This window comes from Lepisosteus oculatus, chromosome 4 (genome assembly GCF_040954835.1).
Source record: "Lepisosteus oculatus isolate fLepOcu1 chromosome 4, fLepOcu1.hap2, whole genome shotgun sequence".
Classification (NCBI taxonomy): Eukaryota; Metazoa; Chordata; class Actinopteri; order Semionotiformes; family Lepisosteidae; genus Lepisosteus; species Lepisosteus oculatus.
In genome coordinates, this window is record NC_090699.1 from 20,696,040 (window position 1) to 20,713,800 (window position 17,761).

General features: G+C 38.9%; 1 protein-coding gene across 1 annotated transcript; it reads left to right on the forward strand.

Annotated features, from left to right (window-relative positions):
* Positions 1-5,281: 5,281 nt before the first annotated feature.
* On the forward strand, positions 5,282-10,554 carry LOC102684260 (D(1C) dopamine receptor-like). Its single transcript, XM_006630292.3, has 2 exons — positions 5,282-6,958; positions 9,158-10,554. The coding sequence occupies exon 1, from the start codon at positions 5,595-5,597 to the stop codon at positions 6,951-6,953; it is 1,359 nt and encodes a 452-aa protein (XP_006630355.2). The 5' UTR covers positions 5,282-5,594; the 3' UTR covers positions 6,954-6,958; positions 9,158-10,554.
* The last annotated feature ends 7,207 nt before the right edge of the window (positions 10,555-17,761 follow it).

Here is a 17,761-nt window from a genome sequence, read left to right on the forward strand (position 1 = left end):
CCTGCAGTATGGAGTTCTCATGTCCTCCCCTTGTTCCTGTGGGCTTCTTCTGGGTGCGCTCGTTTATCTTCACGATTCAAAGACAGGTTATTGTAGGTTAATTGACGTCTAAATTATCCACCACGCATGTCTCCAACTGAGTATTTACAGTGGACTAGCAGGTTAACGAAAAGGGAAGAATAACGAGATTCCAGGAGGAGAGCTTGATCCCTTGAGAGGAGGCAATAGGTTTCACTACTGGAGTAAGGAGCAATGAATCTACAAACAGGCGTTTCTCAAAGCACTCAATTAAAGTGTCATTATTTGCCAAGGTCTCACAGATTAACAAGTAATCCCATTGTAATCACTAGGATCATAATAAGAATAAAAATAATACTAGTGCTGGAAAAAACCTGCTTAGAACATAAGAACACAAGACAGAGATGAGAAAAGAATGTTTTGTTCAAGAGGCTCATTTGATTTTTATTAGCCAATAGATCAGGACATCTTATTTAAACGTTTCTTGACAAAAGTTTTAAATTAATTTCCCCATAGTTTCCACTTGTGTCCTCTGGCTTGGCTTTCACTGTTAATTCTGAAGTCCAGTCAGTTTACTTTGCCTCTGAAGACATTTAATAGTTGAATCAAGCCCCTTGTTTTTTGTTGTTCTACACTAAAAAGATTAATTTATTTTAGTCTGTAAGTATGGGATATTGTTTTAAACCCTTTGTTTGCTCTTCTCTGGAGTGACTCCAGACCAGCAATATCCTTTTTTATAACAAAAGTCACACAATTGTATACAATATTCCAAATAATGTATTACCAGTGCATTGTACCGTTTTATCATTAGAGCCCTTGATTTTAAAACTATGTTTTTAACTGTACATCATAAATAGGTACACTTGAATTTCACCAAAGCTAGAACACACCTTCAGGACAGCTAGTGCTAAAAAACACAATGTGAACCTGCCAGACCTGTCCCTCATTATGTAACACGCAGGACGTAGTTTGTGTGCACAATATTCACCTAGACAGCTGAACAGAACCAGAAGAAGCCAGAGAGATTTCCCGAAGAAAATGAAATGGGCAACATACCCTGTTGTGAGGTTTCTTGTGCTATAAAATGGGGGAAAATGTATAATTTGAAAGAACAACTATGGACACCACATGAGACAAAAGAGTCCAGCCTGTAGACCCTGCATGGACCTTAAGTCAAGTATGGGAGAATGTTTCATCTCCCCCAAAAAACTAAAAAAGTATACAGAGATTTCACTTGATGAAACTGACTGTCAAGTATAGGTGTTGTAAAGCCATTCAGATTAGCAATCATAGTCTAATCATTTGCTCACTGCTGGGCCAAAATTCATATTTTTGTCACCTAGGAGATGGGTTCCATGTGATGGCAAGCATTTGGGAAGAATAATATGCACATGCTTGTGGTCTCCGTTTCCAGGGGTTTTCGTGAAGACAGCAGAGCCCCGATACCCTTATTCCAAGGGTGCACAACTCCACTCCCAAAGGGCCAGAAGTCTGGTTTTCCTTCCACCTGAGTCCTTAATTACCTAATTAAACTCATCCTAGTACAAGGTACAAGTACAAACCTTTCCTTGTTCTTACAAAACTAGATTTAAAGAGACCTTGGGCACACCTGCCTTATTCTGTTTTCATCTGCATTACGTATTGTAGCTAGTCTGACCTCCAGCAGCAGTAAAATATTGCCTTCTTAGACCAGTTAGCCCACTAGCAAGGACAAGCCGTAGTTTCACCACAAGGTGTGACAATAACCCACATACCCACACATAGTAATGGGCAGACTAGATTACCATACTCATTATGACTTAACACAATTAATGTCTTAAATCAATTTCTGATAAACACAACAGCATACTTGTGGAACAAGATAATGCAATGAATATCACGATCATTTATTTTGCAAAGCTTGACTTTAATCATACAGTATGAAAAATCCTTGCCACATGTTTCTCAATGAGCACTGCTCCTCACAAATAAAAACTCACTGCAATTAGAACTAAATTAAAGACCAGGAATACATAACAATAATGAGCTTATCAATTATCACAAGTCCAAAAACAAACTGCACTTTTGAAAGTCCCTAATAAATTCTTCAAGTAGTATTCCCAGGGACCAGTCTAGGTCCACATTTTTTAATTAATGTTTACGTGCATTTTTGCTAATGCAAATTTATATTTGCATTAAGAATTTATATCTGTCCTCTTCTTGTCATAGTAAGCCAATTCATATTTATGACAGGGTTACAGTTGTGACAACAATTTAAAGAATATTTTACTCACACTGTTCAATTTGAACCTAAAATGTAGTTTAACATTGATATTCAGAAATTTTGAAAAATATTGTGGAATAAGCTTTTTGCTGTGAGCCACAGTGAGTACTGAACCTTCCTGTCCTCAATGATGACATAGGGCTTTTTCATGGCATGTTTCCATCGTGCTGAGCTCTCCTGGCTTGTAAAAACACAGCTGCCCAATTTCTTTGAACTGCTGCCAATATACTGATTGAAGACAGTAAGAGTGCAGAGCTTTTACTTACAGAGTTCTAACAATAACTGCCTCAGTCACTCAATGATATACATCTCCGCTTTAAAAAAAGCATTTTACAACAGTTTATTTACTACAGCATTTTGTTTGTCTTTTCATTTTACAGCACTTTGGATAGTTTCCACACAAGGCACAGATGAAATCTGTACTTGATTGAGTTTTGTAACAGACATATATTACAGCAGCCTAGCCAAAAATGCAACTAGCAAACATGGCCAGCAATGCAGTTCCCTGGAGTGTCCCCAGTCTTGTGTGGACCTGTTGTTTGACAGATCATTTTTGAGGATATGTGAGTGAATACATGGGCGAATGATGTTTATCTTTGAAATGTCCTCTTATTTACATAAACTAATGTCTAGCATTTGTATAGTGCTTTCCTATGGTAATACAATTTATAATTTTGAGATATCGCTAAATACACTTGAAGACATCCTAAAATGATTTAGAGATATGTATATGAAGTCATTTTAGAGAAATCTTTAAATAATTTAGAGATGGCATTTAAATCACACTACTTGAAAATATCAATATCTCATATGGAGATCTCTTTAATTAATGTTGAGATATTTCTAAATCATTTTAAGATATATTTAAACATTTTAAGATATCTGAAAATGATTTATGCCTTCCGATGTACTGGAATCTCGTCCAGGGTGTGCCCTGCCTTGAGCATGTTGTTTGCTGGGATAAGTTCCGGCTAACCTGTGACCATGTATTGGATAAAGCAGAAAAGGGTTAGATGGATGGGAATTACTTATTGATGCCAACTCTCACCCTCAAACCTGAAGAAGGTTCCACAGTCTTTTTTTCTTTTCAGCATGGAATAAACCTTTACCTATTCCACAAGTCCTGCACTTGATAGCATTAGAGTCTAGTTTGTCCAGTAGAGGGTGTTTAAGTACAAGAGGAATCATATGAAGGCTGAAACCCCGCTGTTATAAATGTATTCATTTATACAATATATGCATTCAAGAAATTATCATTTAAATTATTACCTTGAATTTTTAGCGGGATGATTCACGCTCTCGAAACTGTGAAAATGAGGACATGTTTTAAAAATCAATTTAGTTGCGCACCAGAGTACAAAACCTGCAGTAATTTTAGATAATCTGAGCGATTTTACCTTGGATTTTAATAATTAAAAATAAATGACTGTAGTCTTATCATCTTACGCCTGTTTGCCAGATGAGTATAATCTACTGTATAATACAATATAATAATGCACTCCATCCACTTCAGCTGAAAGCGGAGCGCGATTCCCCGTGGTATGTTAAGTTGGATAAGCACCGATCATTCAACAGTTCAGGTCTGATGCGACAGATTTCTCTTCTGAAAGCACTTACCCATTGCTGCCTGTTTTTGCTAGAATTTGTAAAACAACGAGAAGAGGATAGCAGATTGTGCAAGTTATTCACCAACAAATTACAGGCAATTAGAACGACAGTCTTTATTATCATTAAACTCAATGAAATTGCACCAAGCCTGAACATATTCACCTCTCTTTACAAGAGCCACTTACACAATGCGAGTATATTCCAGGAAAACTAGTGGAAAGTGCCTCGGGCTGATTGTCTTGCATTCTTCAGATGATGGCGTTATTAACTAACATGGATCTAATTTCTGCAGATATTTCTGAAGCACTAATAAAGGAATGTTTTCATCACATGTGCTCATCACTCGTTTACCATTTTTTTTAAAAATCACTCCCATCATCTGCTTTTCCATGAGAATTATTACCATAAAAATACCTTGAAGGGATTGCCAGATAACGGCTTGGTAAACTGATCAACACAGTGCAAAAACTGAAAACTACAAACACAACAGCAACTTCAAGCTACCCCTTCTCCCACGGGGCTAACGGGAGTGAATGGAAATCGAACAAAAGGTGAAGACGAATATGGGATAAAAATTATTTTTACTGGTATCCGTTCATTACTTGTCAATAGAAATAGTACTGCTAAGTCAATTTCCTAAAACTAGCTCTGTGAAGCGGCAGAATTTAAACATATCTTGAAATATCTCAGAATATAGTGATAAAAAAACAAACAAAACTGCACTTTAAAATCTGACACTCAACCTGAATGTCCTTGGTCTGCGGATTTTGCACTTTTAAAATCCATGAACACTCTCTTTTTAAATTATTTGTTTTAGTAACTCTCCACGATTTACAGAACTCGAGCTCACTGGTGATGACAAAAGCCAACACTTGAATAATGCAGCTTAAGTAATCGCCTTCAAATGATAATTAAAACAAACCACAAAGCAAATAGGTACAGTATGTGTAAAACAGAAGCAGTGTGAATGACAAGGCTACAATCTGTGAATTCTGTATGCGCATCACAGGTACAACATAGCTGTAGTACGGACAGTACAGCCGAAGAAAACATATACCGTACAGGGAATTGTTTGCATGATGAAAAATCTCCTCACTTTTCAAAGCAGGCATTCTTGTTGTCGTGAGCGTTACATTTTGTATAGAAGACTGGAGAAAAGCCGTAAATAAAAAAAATCATTGATAAAACCAGACGCGAGGGGACGCTATTGGATTAAATCTAGAATAGCTGACAGTGCAAACCAATCACATGCCGAACTGCCTTTATAAAACGGGAGAAATGGCACGATTCATATATACCTTGTTCAAATCGCTGAAGCCCGTCACTCAATTCCACGCATAAAAAACAGAACACCGGAACCTGAATAAAACGTTGTTGTTGTTGTTGTTTTAAGTGGCTTTTAAAAGCGCAGTCGCATCTGCCGCGTAGCAGAAAAGTGTAATAATGAAATCAGTTTCTTGCTGCTCTACGGTAGCATTGGACCTGCACCTGAGGACGCGAGCTGGAAATCGGACAAAAAGATAAGATTTCCTATGAAACAGATTTAAAAAAATAAACGAGTTTGCACTTTTTTCCAGAGTCCCGATAAAAGCAAACCTTACCTACAGCAGCCTGTCGGAGACCGCAACATGAAAGAAAGTGCCCGTTACCTCGAGGAATGTAAAGGCTGACTTTGAGGATCACGTTGCGAAAGAAACAACTCTTCATGGAAAACTTCACAAATGATACGGAGGTTTTGTCAGAAGGCACCGATACTGACAGCACTGGCCTCAGTGTCCGAGCACTAACTGGATGTCTTTTGTTTCTCCTCATCGTGTCCACCCTGTTAGGGAACACGCTCGTGTGTGCCGCTGTCATTAAATTTAGACACCTGAGGTCCAAAGTGACCAACTTTTTTGTCATCTCTCTGGCGGTGTCGGACCTCTTCGTTGCGGTCCTTGTAATGCCCTGGAAAGCGGTCACTGAAGTGGCCGGGTACTGGCTTTTTGGTAGCTTTTGCGATACCTGGATTGCCTTTGATATCATGTGCTCCACTGCTTCTATTCTTAATCTCTGCATTATAAGCGTGGACAGGTATTGGGCAATTGCAAGCCCCTTCAGATATGAACGCAAAATGACCCAGAGAGTTGCTTTTATCATGATCGGGGTTGCATGGACTCTGTCGATTCTGATTTCATTCATACCCGTGCAGCTAAACTGGCACAAAGCTACTGTAGAAGATGCCCCCGCAAATTTCAGCAACCACACTGAAAACTGCGACGCGAGTCTGAATAGGACATATGCCATATCTTCCTCCTTGATCAGTTTTTACATCCCTGTGGCCATCATGATTGGCACATACACTAGGATTTACCGGATCGCTCAAACCCAGATTAGAAGGATATCTTCCCTGGAAAGAGCCGTGGAACACGCACAGAACTGTCACCACCATCCCAACGACTGCCCTCACGAGCATTCCCTGAAAACGTCGTTCAAAAAAGAAACCAAAGTTTTAAAGACACTTTCCATTATAATGGGGGTGTTTGTTTTTTGCTGGCTTCCCTTTTTCGTACTAAACTGCATGGTGCCCTTCTGTGACATCAACACGTACGAACTCGGGGAACTCCCTTGCGTGAGCGACACCACTTTCAATATTTTTGTGTGGTTTGGGTGGGCCAATTCGTCCTTAAACCCAGTGATATACGCTTTCAACGCAGATTTTAGAAAGGCCTTTTCGACCATACTAGGCTGCAACAGGTTTTGCTCCAGCACCACCGTGGAGGCAGTGAATTTCAGTAATGAACTGGTCTCCTATCACCACGACACCACCTTTCAGAAAGACGCTCCAATTGTCTTTACCGCTGGTCAGCTCCCGCACGCCGTCGCCCAGTCGGGCGAAGAAGTGAGCATACCGTTTGACAAGGTCTCCGTCCTGTCAGATACTTCCCGCAGCCACAAGAACCTGCTCTTACCTGCGGCTGTCCAGTTTGAGTGTGAAGCCGAAATTTCACTGGATACCATAACCCCGTTCACTTCGGCGGGACCTAACGAATGTGATGCAATTCCCGGACAAATCCGGGAATAATAAACGTATGTATTGCCCGAGGGGTACAAACACCGTAGTCTGTCGTCCCGCGTCAGACGTTAGGGATTTATATGACACGTCGATCTAAGTGCAGTATTTCTTTTTTACATTGTATTCCCTTTACATGGCTTTATCTGTGGGTATTCACATCATACAAAAATGCACAAGTGTGGCAGTGAAATATTTTCCATCAGCAAAAGGTACCAGATAAACTTGATTAAATCAGGAATACTGAAGAAAAGGAGGGGGAAGCTCTTTGTTAGCTGGATGGGAGATAACATTCCTCTTACAGTTGTTTTGCCCCTCAGACAAAGGAAACTATTTCGATACAAGAGCTCACTGTTAACCTTCAGGTACACCCCCATCAGAAATGAAAATATCTGTACGTGCTGATTTTATAAGCGATTTTCTCTCTCACGGGTTTTTTAAAAATAATGATTTTTACTTACCGTTTCATTTCATCATTTATAATTCATGAAGGTTTGGCAATCCTCATTAAATTAGACCTGCAGATATAATTTTAGAGATTGATTGACTGTGCATGACGAATGAGGATATGTTAAGTTAGACAAGAATATAATAATTAAAATAAGAGTTGATTTGTGATAAGACATGATCATGAGATGCCACTGTTAGGATGTCATTTCATTTTATTCATTTTCGTTTAATATAGGCATTAACACGAAATTGTAAACTAAAAACGCTAATCAGGGTAAGACATTATTCGTCAATAAATGTATACTGGAATTTTAATTGCTAAGAGCAGTCAGAAGAGGAAACATTTAAAATAATAAACACGGAAAATAAAATACGTGGAAAATATTTAGATGTGATATTTTTATGAAGTAGAAAGTGTTTAGTCTTTCGTTGATTTAGAGTAATGTTTGCACAAAGCATTCTATCGTTTATTTGCTGTAATATATTTTTTATTGTCGGGAGTGGCGGTCGCAGTTGTCTCATACTGTAACTCTTGAGTCCGCGGTTTGATTCCAGCCAGGGGCACCCTGGTTTTCTCCGGGTGCCCTGGTTTCGTTCTCACAGTTCCAAGGGCATGGTATACAGATCAATTGGTGCCTTTAATCCCCTCCAACCTCCCCCCAAGTGTGTGTAAGTGAATTAATTTTTGTGAGGCCTGCAACGGACTGGTCCCATCTGGCAACAGCTTGTGCCCTGTGCCTGCCAGGTTCCACCTCACCACAGCCTTCTTAGGCTGAAGCCACTACTGAAAACAGATTAGTGCTTTTCATTTCACGTTTGAAGCCTTTATTTTATTTTTTAATTGTATAATTCTGGTTATTTTTGCATCTTTTTGAACTGGAACATCTATTGTGTTTCAAGGAGCCTTTGTAGGTTTTGACTCACAAGTGGAGAACGCAAATTAAAGTGTACTGAGAGTTATTTGTATATTCCGTAAAATAGTTAAAAATAGGTGGAGTGAATACTCATTGAGGATAGGAATTTATTTCTTAAAATAAAATGTGGTAGGAACGGTTGTTATCGTCTATTCCGCATTAAATGTGGAGAGCTGTAAACCCATTAGGTCATGTCCCTGTGTTGATGCAGAGAATGAATAATGTTGGGTTATTACCGGAATTTTCAGTGCCTGTTGCTTCGACATTTTCTTGTTAAAGAGACCAGAAAGACACAGACGGTGTAATCCAATCAACCACTGTTGTATTATCTTTTCAAGATGTATTCAAACATCTTTTTAATGTATTACATCCATACAAGAGAAACAAAGCAAACCAAAACATCAATATCGTTTGCCCTGTTCCGAGCTTTCCTGGACATTGTGTGGAGTTCCAAATATCTTCAAAGGTCTTAGCAAGTGTTGCATTTCCTCATTTTCTCATATGTATTAATGTTATTGGCAAGAGCAGCTAAAGTAACACCCAAGAATTTTCTGGAAAGAAAAGTATACTGTAAAATACCTACAAGTCTGAGCATTAAAGTCAGTCTAGCAAATTGTAATAATGTTTATAATAATGTTTATACAGTATACTGTATATAATAAAACAGCTGTATTTACCAAGAACAAAACTTGAGTAGTATGCTAGAAGCAAGAAATCATATTTAGATAATTTGGAAGAATGCATAATAGCTGTAGATCAAGATAATATATTCAAGCACTGAAAGATTAAAAAGTCTGTTGCTCTTGCTCTGAATGCTACAAGCAACATAAATCTCCTTCTTTTTTGCTGCAGCTGCTGGCAGTGTGGGCTGTGGTGGTCCTAATTAACACTGGTGGAATTGTCCCAAAGGTGTACTGTCAGTCTCCGCCCAGATGAAAGAAGATACCTCATGTTCATGGGCTTTAGATCTTCACACAGCACAACACTGTAGACTGTGTCATAAACTGACCTTCCTTTCAGTAGTCCATCCTTCTTGGCAGCGATGTTCCACACAGAAAATGTGTCTCGGTACCCACCAATTTCCATCTCACCTGAGGCTAATGAATCGGACCTTGCAATCTGTGGACTGCAGTGCCCTAAACGGTCCATGCGGAGCTGAAATTTATTTCAATGGCATGTACTTGGACAGCTATGTACTTCCCAACAATCAGTTTGAGTACCAGTAGCAACATTTCAGTTCACTGAATACGGGGACAGCATTGGATACCCCGGCTTGGATCTCTGCTTTGTTTTACCTGTACAAGTTAACTGTCTAACGTTTGACGACAAAGAACCTGGTGGATCAACGTGAAAGCTGAACGTGAGGTTTAAGGAATGAACTAGCCAGCATGAATCTCCATCTCTCTAAGCTGTAGCTTTCCCAGCTAACTCCGCTGGCATGGTCTGAACGGCCAGAGCAAGCTAATGCTCAGGCTGTGTCTGGGATGGAAGACCAGGTGTCAGTGAGCAATGCCTGGTGTGGGCAGGGCAGCTGTGTGCACCTTTCTTCAGGCATGCATTCTGTAAAACAGGGGCAGCTGAGCTCAAGTATATGAGCAGAATTATCATCACTTATACAAACCATCAATTAAGACATGGATGTCCCATTTTTGCATTCTTTACTTTTTTCATTTTATTGCTCCAGAAAAACCCATCGATGTAATGTACCTACTTTTGTCACTGTAGATCCACCTGCCTGTTCTAGGTTCCACAGATTTTCTGCTTTGATTTTGAAAGGCTTAGAGTTCACTTTCAAAATGGCAATTCAAAGATGATCCACGTTATTAGCATGATGTCACTACGAAACAGCTGATGTTTTCTTTTTTTTTGCAATCCAGCTGGATTCTGGAGACAGGGGCCTTGACTGGGCTCAAAATATTTGTCTCCTGTTTTCCTCCAGTCATTAATCATTCACCATTCAAGAGCAGCAGGAGACACTTTAATCAGAGCCTCCAAGGAGAGGATGACATACCAGGTGGTTTATAATGACTTGGCTCTGTATGTGTGAAACCAAGTGCAGTTAACAAATCCAACAACAACGTCTTCACTAATGACAGCTGTTGCCTAGGCTGTTTCTATTCAAGTCATTTAAGTATTAACATGATGTATTATCTGTGTTTTGTCGGTGTGGAAAAAAAAGTACAATATTTAAACTTCCTGTATTGTGTTCCTGTAATTGTTTTAAAATTTTTAAAGCCTCAACACATGAATTTTAGCATTTTATATACCAATATTCTGAATATATCTGAGAATCTGCTGTCATGGGGAAATCAAATTATTATAAACAGGTACAGTACCTAAATATCAGCCACGGTGTTTCAGACTTCCTTCACATCCAGTGTCTACCTTTGTCATATTCACATGTATTCAACACCACAAATCAAGCACATATGAAAATAATGAATAAAAGATAACATGATAAAAGACATGGAAATGAAAGATTTAGATGTGATAAAATGTATGTCTACCACATGCTATATGTCCGTCCTTACAACATTAAAATATCTTAGTGTTGGTGTGAAATGTGTGGAATAGTTTGACTTCAAAGCACTTAATTAATTAATAATCCTTAGGAATCCATTTCTTTTACCTTCTTTATCTACTTATTTGAGGCTTTTATGAGAGGAGTTCAAAGACTGTCTAAGCTAAAACAGTTTCATCTACATACTGTATGATCTTTGTTCTGCATAATTAGATTGGGAACTAGGGGCAATATGGAAACTTCTGTTAGGAGTATAATGACAAAAAACACAAGATACAAGACACAGAGAAACAGAATCTTCTGCCCAAGCCCCTTGCCTTGACTGGCCCACAGCTAAACAAGGTGAAAAGACATTCCTCCACTATGGACTATTGACAAAATGACTATTTCACCGCGCTTCAGTATGTTTCACTATTTCTCAGCATTGCTTCACTCTGGTTCCATACCTTTAATTACAATTGCTGTTTATCAGCTGTAATTAAGATTTCAGCTTTGTGAAAAACAGTAAGAGAGTTCCCTTAGGTGAACAGAATTCCAAACGTAACCACAATCTGTTTAAAACGCAGATGAAGTTGTGGGCTCAGCTGACACACCATTGTAAAAAGCAATTTCTGCACAGCAGGACAATCTCTGCGTCAGGCCTTTTCTCACAGTCAGAGGCTCTTTAAAATATATATTTTTCCAAGTCTTTGCTGGATAAATCAAAAGCAGTTTAGATTTTTTTTCATTTAAAAAATAAAAATGTCCAAACCCTTATATTGACAGTTCTTACCTTGGTACCTTGGTACCTTGGACAAGAAATGAAGCAATTACTAACTATTTAAGTGATGCACTACTTTAATCATCTCAGTCAGTCACGCCATTACTTCAGTTGTTCACACATTAGCATGATGATTACTAACGTAGTAATTCCACGCGTTAGTAATACTTTCGTATTACTATAATCTGTAATGCTTTTAACAATGTGCCAATAAATTATTGACATTAATTTTCTTTGCACAACTGATCCCTTAACAATTTATACAAAGTACATACCAATGCAGTAAAATGTAAAGTCATTAATACAACAGATGTTCAGCACTATCGCCTCACAGCTCTTGGGTCTGGGGTTTGATACCAGCCTGGGATACCTTCTGTATGGAGTTTAAATGGTTTTTCTGTTTGCACTGGGCCTCTCTGTGTGCGTTAGTTTCTTCCCACCTTCCACAGTCCTTGGTTCTAATGCTGTCTGAGTTACCCTCTGTTTCACATCTTCAGGGTGTAGTCCAGCCTTGCTTCCTATGTCTGCTAGCCTAGGCTCCAATCATGGCCCTCCTAAGGATGAAGCAGGAGTAGATAATGGATGCATGGGACATTTTTAGGCTGTACTGTATGTACCGCATATATAACGCAGAGAGAAATCATAATGAAAAATTGTTCACAAACAGCACAGGTTGCTTGAAAGTAAAGTTTAAAAGCATTTTCCCCTTTCCCTGAACATGTGATCAAATGATAGACCCCTCCTTTCCACATCCATGGAACTGGTAATAAGTTACAAATTTATTTTTTTGTGTCAAATTCTGCATAATCCTTCTGCTTCTGCTTTGATCAAAAATTAATTTCTAGTCATTCCACTGTCATTTCCTTCTGGCATATTTTCAGGCATTTGTCCATATCTGATTTACAATCGACATCAAACCCTGGCCGAGAATCTCCCAGGAGAGATTTCAGATCCACACTGCACACTTGTTGTAACAGGTTGTATATTCTAACTGCCTTCAGAAAATTGAGAGCTATCTGAACAAGATGTGTTTCTTTTTGCAGTGATGTAGGTTGCTGCAGAAGTCTCAGAGAGATAACAGAAGATTTTAACTCATTTTTTATTGCAAGGTTTGTTTGTGGGTGCTCTGTGTATATATGAATTCTGCATTTGTATTATCTGGTGCACTTTACAGCTTTTAAACCACTGTATTCTATTCAGCCAAGCATTGCTGTGCATCTCAAGCAGGAAGAGATATAATTCTAAATCTTAACTAAAGATAAGATTTTGTATATCTTATTATATTTGCATATTATATTTTGTATATAAACCTTGGATATCGTTCAGAATTTTCAAAGAGTAATGTCAATTTCCCTTTGCAAAGCTTGGATAAAAAGTGATGCATCTGGAATGTATTGAGCAGCAGAATACTAAGTGGCCCATTGTTTTATTGTATTGTAGATGGCTCAGGTGGCAGATTTATGTGCAATTGCCCACCCCCTTCTTCAGACCCCCTTCAAACCGCTAGTGGAGAATGTGTGCTGCCTAGAGAGATGTCCTCTCAGGAGTTTGAGGTTGCTTCTTTGGAAGGCAGTTCTTCATCCCTGTCCAAATGCCGCCGCCGGACAATCGCTCTGAGGTGCTGGAGCAGGCAGCTGTCACCTGCTCAGACCCGAGTCTTTCTGGGGGTTTGTCAGGATCTGTTCAGAGGGCAGCAGTGCTTTCAGAGGACTGGGGTGGCGCTGTCCCTGCAGACCTTCTTCCAGCTCTTGGGGCCACTGGCAGTGGCATCACAGGAGCTAACCTGTGTCTTTAGTCTGCCTGATCACCTCTCTGCAGTGGTTCCTGGTGACGGGGCCGGGCCTGGCGGAGAATGGCTTAAGATCTTAACTTCTGTTGGCCACCAGTCTCCAGACCTTGATGATGTGGTGCTCAAGGAAACTTTAGGAAAGCTTGTCTCTTTGTCCATGCCTTTGTGCCTGAATTCTGACAATGATCCCCTCCTTGGTTATTCTGTGGAATGGACATGGGATTTGGGGACTCTGGTCTCTATCATGGATAAAAAGCTATGGTCAGTTTTTGAGGTGCCCCAGCAGTTTCTCCGTGTCTTATGAAGATCCCTGCTTTCTGTTATGGACAGATAACACCACCGTGTTCCTGAATATAAGCAATCAGCAAGGGGTGTATTTGCTCCCTTATTTAGTTCAAGCCTGAGAGTCACCTGTGGACTCAGGATCAACTTTGGTCTTTCAGATGCTTTCCCTCCCAGGTCCAGTCACCTGTGGACTCAGGATCAACTTTGGTCTTTCAGATGCTTTCCCTCCCAGGTCCAATCAACAAAGCAGCAGGACATCCAGAATGTACCAGAATGGCACCACAATCTTAATCTCCCCCAAGGAGAAGACACATTGTGAGAAGTGGTTCTCCACCAGAAATGGTCTCATCTGTTATTGATATTTTTCATTACATGGAGCATAAATAAAATATCAGTACCATTATGCAACAGAGACACCAGCTGAGAGCAGCAAGAACATCCTGTTTATAGTTCCAGACTGAGGTACCTTCTTTTTGCTGGCTAGGTTAATTAGTGTCTTAATTGGCAATGCATTGTTTTGTGTGTGTATGTCTTGTGCTAGACTGGTATAGCATCTAGGACTTAACCTGCCTTTTGCCTTTGGAATAGGCACCATGTTGCTGTGATTCTCACTGGGAATAGGCAACTCTCTGATAATGGGTGAACAGACGAAAATGCTCATTGAATTCTTTGAACATAATGAAGATTCAAGTGGATTTGTAAAAATACCCACATTTATAATGTAGTCAAAGGCACATGGTGAGCTAGACTGTAACTGAAGTGCTTTCAATATCTTGGTAAATCTTGTCATAATGCACTGTTATTGTATGCCAGTGTGTTGTCAACCAAACCACATGCTGAGTGTCTCTTCAGGCTTAGGAAAGAACAATGTAATGCAGGAGGCCTTGCAGGAAATGTTTTGTGAAGTTTTTTATTAATCTTTTGTCCAAGCTAAAAAGCCAGTCTTTTTGAGAGAAGACAAAGAGAAGTGGAGATGCTCTGACTCATTTTATGTCCTAAACAACAGTGGAGATATTATTCAAATTTTCATTTTTAGATTAAGTTGTTAAATTAATCCGGCTATATGTCAGCATTAATAGTTAATTAGAACTCCATAATGCCTCAAGAAAATAAACAACTAGCACACAACAAACTGGATTCATTCAGAGCCTTTCATGTACTGAGATGGTGAACAGAAATAGTACAATTAAAGATAATTGCATCTTTTATAATTGCATCCACAATTAAATGATGGCACTTCTCAGAACACGCAGGAATTCAGGTGCTGGGAACCGTGGTGCTTTGAAAAGCTTACTGTGTGTATTGAAACAAAAACATAGACTAGGCTATAGTAAAACACATGTAGGTTGGATGAAGACATCCCACCACACACACACAAAAGTTCTTAATACAACAAGTTTAGCGTTACACCCAGAAAGCTTTTCTTGTACTGCTTCACAAAATCCCAGTTGTAATCTGACATCTGTGAGAAGAAAGCCTTCTGCCTGGAAGCAGGTATAGCGTATGCAATTTAATCATTATATCAGTAATCCTTTCAGTTGAGAAATAAAAATGCTTCCTAATCCTTACATCACCATATTCTATTATCAATCAGGTTTTCAAATCTCAGAGAGGATCAGAGTCAAGCTCTCTGACAGGAGCATTCAGAGGCCCCACACTCGAAGACTTCTTACAGTATTCCGGTTTATTAGCATTGTAGCATTTTGTTGAATACACATTTATTGTATATCGTAGCACTTCTCATGCCTGTTTGATTCCAATATGTGTCTCATTCACTACATATAAAATTCTTTCTGACCACACAGCATGAAACATGCTCTTTAGACACTTTTACCTCTTCTTAGTGTTCTTTTTGCTGTTCTATCTAACACATTTACCAAAGAACACAAGTTGTCCTGTTTCTGAATGCAACCTTTGTAATAAAAACCTGCATCTTTTTCTTACTACTATAAGAAGCAATCAGTTAAAAGATGTTGGAAAATTAGGAATCAGAAAGGGCAGAAATCATAGGGACTGAAAAAACACAATAAGATTAACACTACAAATAAGCATCTGCTTCGTAAAAATAAACTCTCCACTGAACATACTTAAAAGCTGCCTTGTTTATCGCTACGCACATTACTCTGCACATGAATACAATGGAATAAGTGGAGAAGCACTTGGTATCAACAATAATCCTCATTTAAAAGCCCAGGTTATTACCCCACTTGAAAAATAAACTCTTCTTATTCTGAAGCAAATTAAGAGAGTACTCAAAGCAAATCTTTGTCTTGATGCTTTCTAAGTTATTAATTTTCAAAAGCCTTAAAACATACTGTTTCAAATCACACAACATGCAGTACATTAGCAATCCCAATTGTTTTCCAAAAGATCAAGCTGTAAAACATCTGTTCTGCCGAATGATTGAAGTGTTTTTAAATGGACATGCAAAATAGCATTCTTCTAAGTTTATCATATGAATGGGTGGTCTTTGGTTTTGGAAAAAAGCACCTACAAATTCAGTTGAAATTAGTATTTGCAAATTAAATAGCAACATTGTTACAAAGTGTACTGTACAGTATGTGACTTAATACGGAACACAATTAATCTTATTCTACTTATTTTGATTGGATTGGGTTAGGAGACATTAGCCTGATTGATGCACCACAGTATTATCAGAAAATACAGGAGTTGCATGGCTCAGATCATCATATTTTACATGTAAACTAGAAGATTCAGAAGCTATCAAATTAGAAGGATTAGCTAACACTGTAGAAGCAGCTAATGAAATCCAAAACTATTTAGATAAAATTCAAGACCGGGCAAACACATGGCAGATAACACAAGAATAAGGTTATGCATGTATAAACTTTAAATACAAAATAAGAGACATTGAGCTAGAAGAGGCTAGTTATGAAAAAGACCTGGGAGTTTAATTTAACACATTGCTAACATCTTCCATACAATGCAAAATAAAAAAGGCAAACAAAATGTTAGACTGTATTGTCAAAAATGTGAAATTCAAATTAAGGGAAGTTATGTTAAAATTGCATAATGTGCTAGACAGACCACATTCAGAATATTGTGTCCAATTTTGGCTGCCACATAACACCCTTCTTAGGAGGAGGCTATTCTTTACATATAAGGATCCTTCTTCCAAACTGGACCACTGTCCCCTTCAGATTCATTCAGCAGTTTACTATGATACGATATGATGCAGTGCTGGGGTGCTGGGTTCAAATCTGGAGCTGGACTGCTATCTATGGGGAGTCTGTATGTTTTCACATGTGGGGTTCCTCTGGATGATCTGGTTTCCTCCCATTGTCCAAGAACACACTAGCAGGTTCACTGGCTCCTGGGAAAATTGGCCCTGGTGTGTGTGTCTGTGTTTGAGCCTGTGATGAACTGGTGTATCCTGCCTTGCACCAGCTGTTTTCCAGGAGAGGCTGTGGCTGCCCTGCTGCCCCTGCTGCCCTGAACTGGAAGAAGCAGTTAGAAAATGGGTGGATAATATAATATCTATTATATTTTAATATAGTAGTTTATGTATAAATAAAGAAGAACATGTTATGTTTGTGCATCTTTTGCTAAACCTATCCTATTGGGTGCACCGCTACCGAAATAGCTTTAAATTCTAAGCTCTGCTGGTGTCTGATTAATATATATACAGTACAGAATATCTATGAAATTTTTTTCTTGGGTGAAACAGCCGGGATATGGCTGTCAACAGCTGTTCGTTATCATTATTTTTCTTTAACACAGCAGTTATGGTTTCAGGGCAGCTGGGATTTCTGTTCCTCGCTGAAATGATCCCCTTCTTCCCTGGGGTGTGAAAAGGTGAAAGCGTGATGTCGACTTCACCTGGCTCCTTTCTTTAAGCATTCAGTCTCATCAACACTGGGTCAAACTTGAGCTTTGTTTCCTCTGTCACTGGTTTCTTCTGTTAATTCCTTGTGTTTGAAGAAGATGAAAAGATTTACTCTAATGCCGTGCTGATAGGTTTTTGATGAGGATGGTAATCCACATTAAAATTGTATGGATACCTATCTCACTGCCAATATTTGAAAAGAACAGAACACAGAAGAAGCGGAAGAGCTATTTCAAGGTGACCTATGAAAGAAA

What these genes read in the sequence shown, in the direction of transcription:
- LOC102684260 (XM_006630292.3), top strand. Translation starts at nt 5,595, where the DNA reads ATGGAAAACTTCACAAATGATACGGAGGTTTTGTCAGAAGGCACCGAT.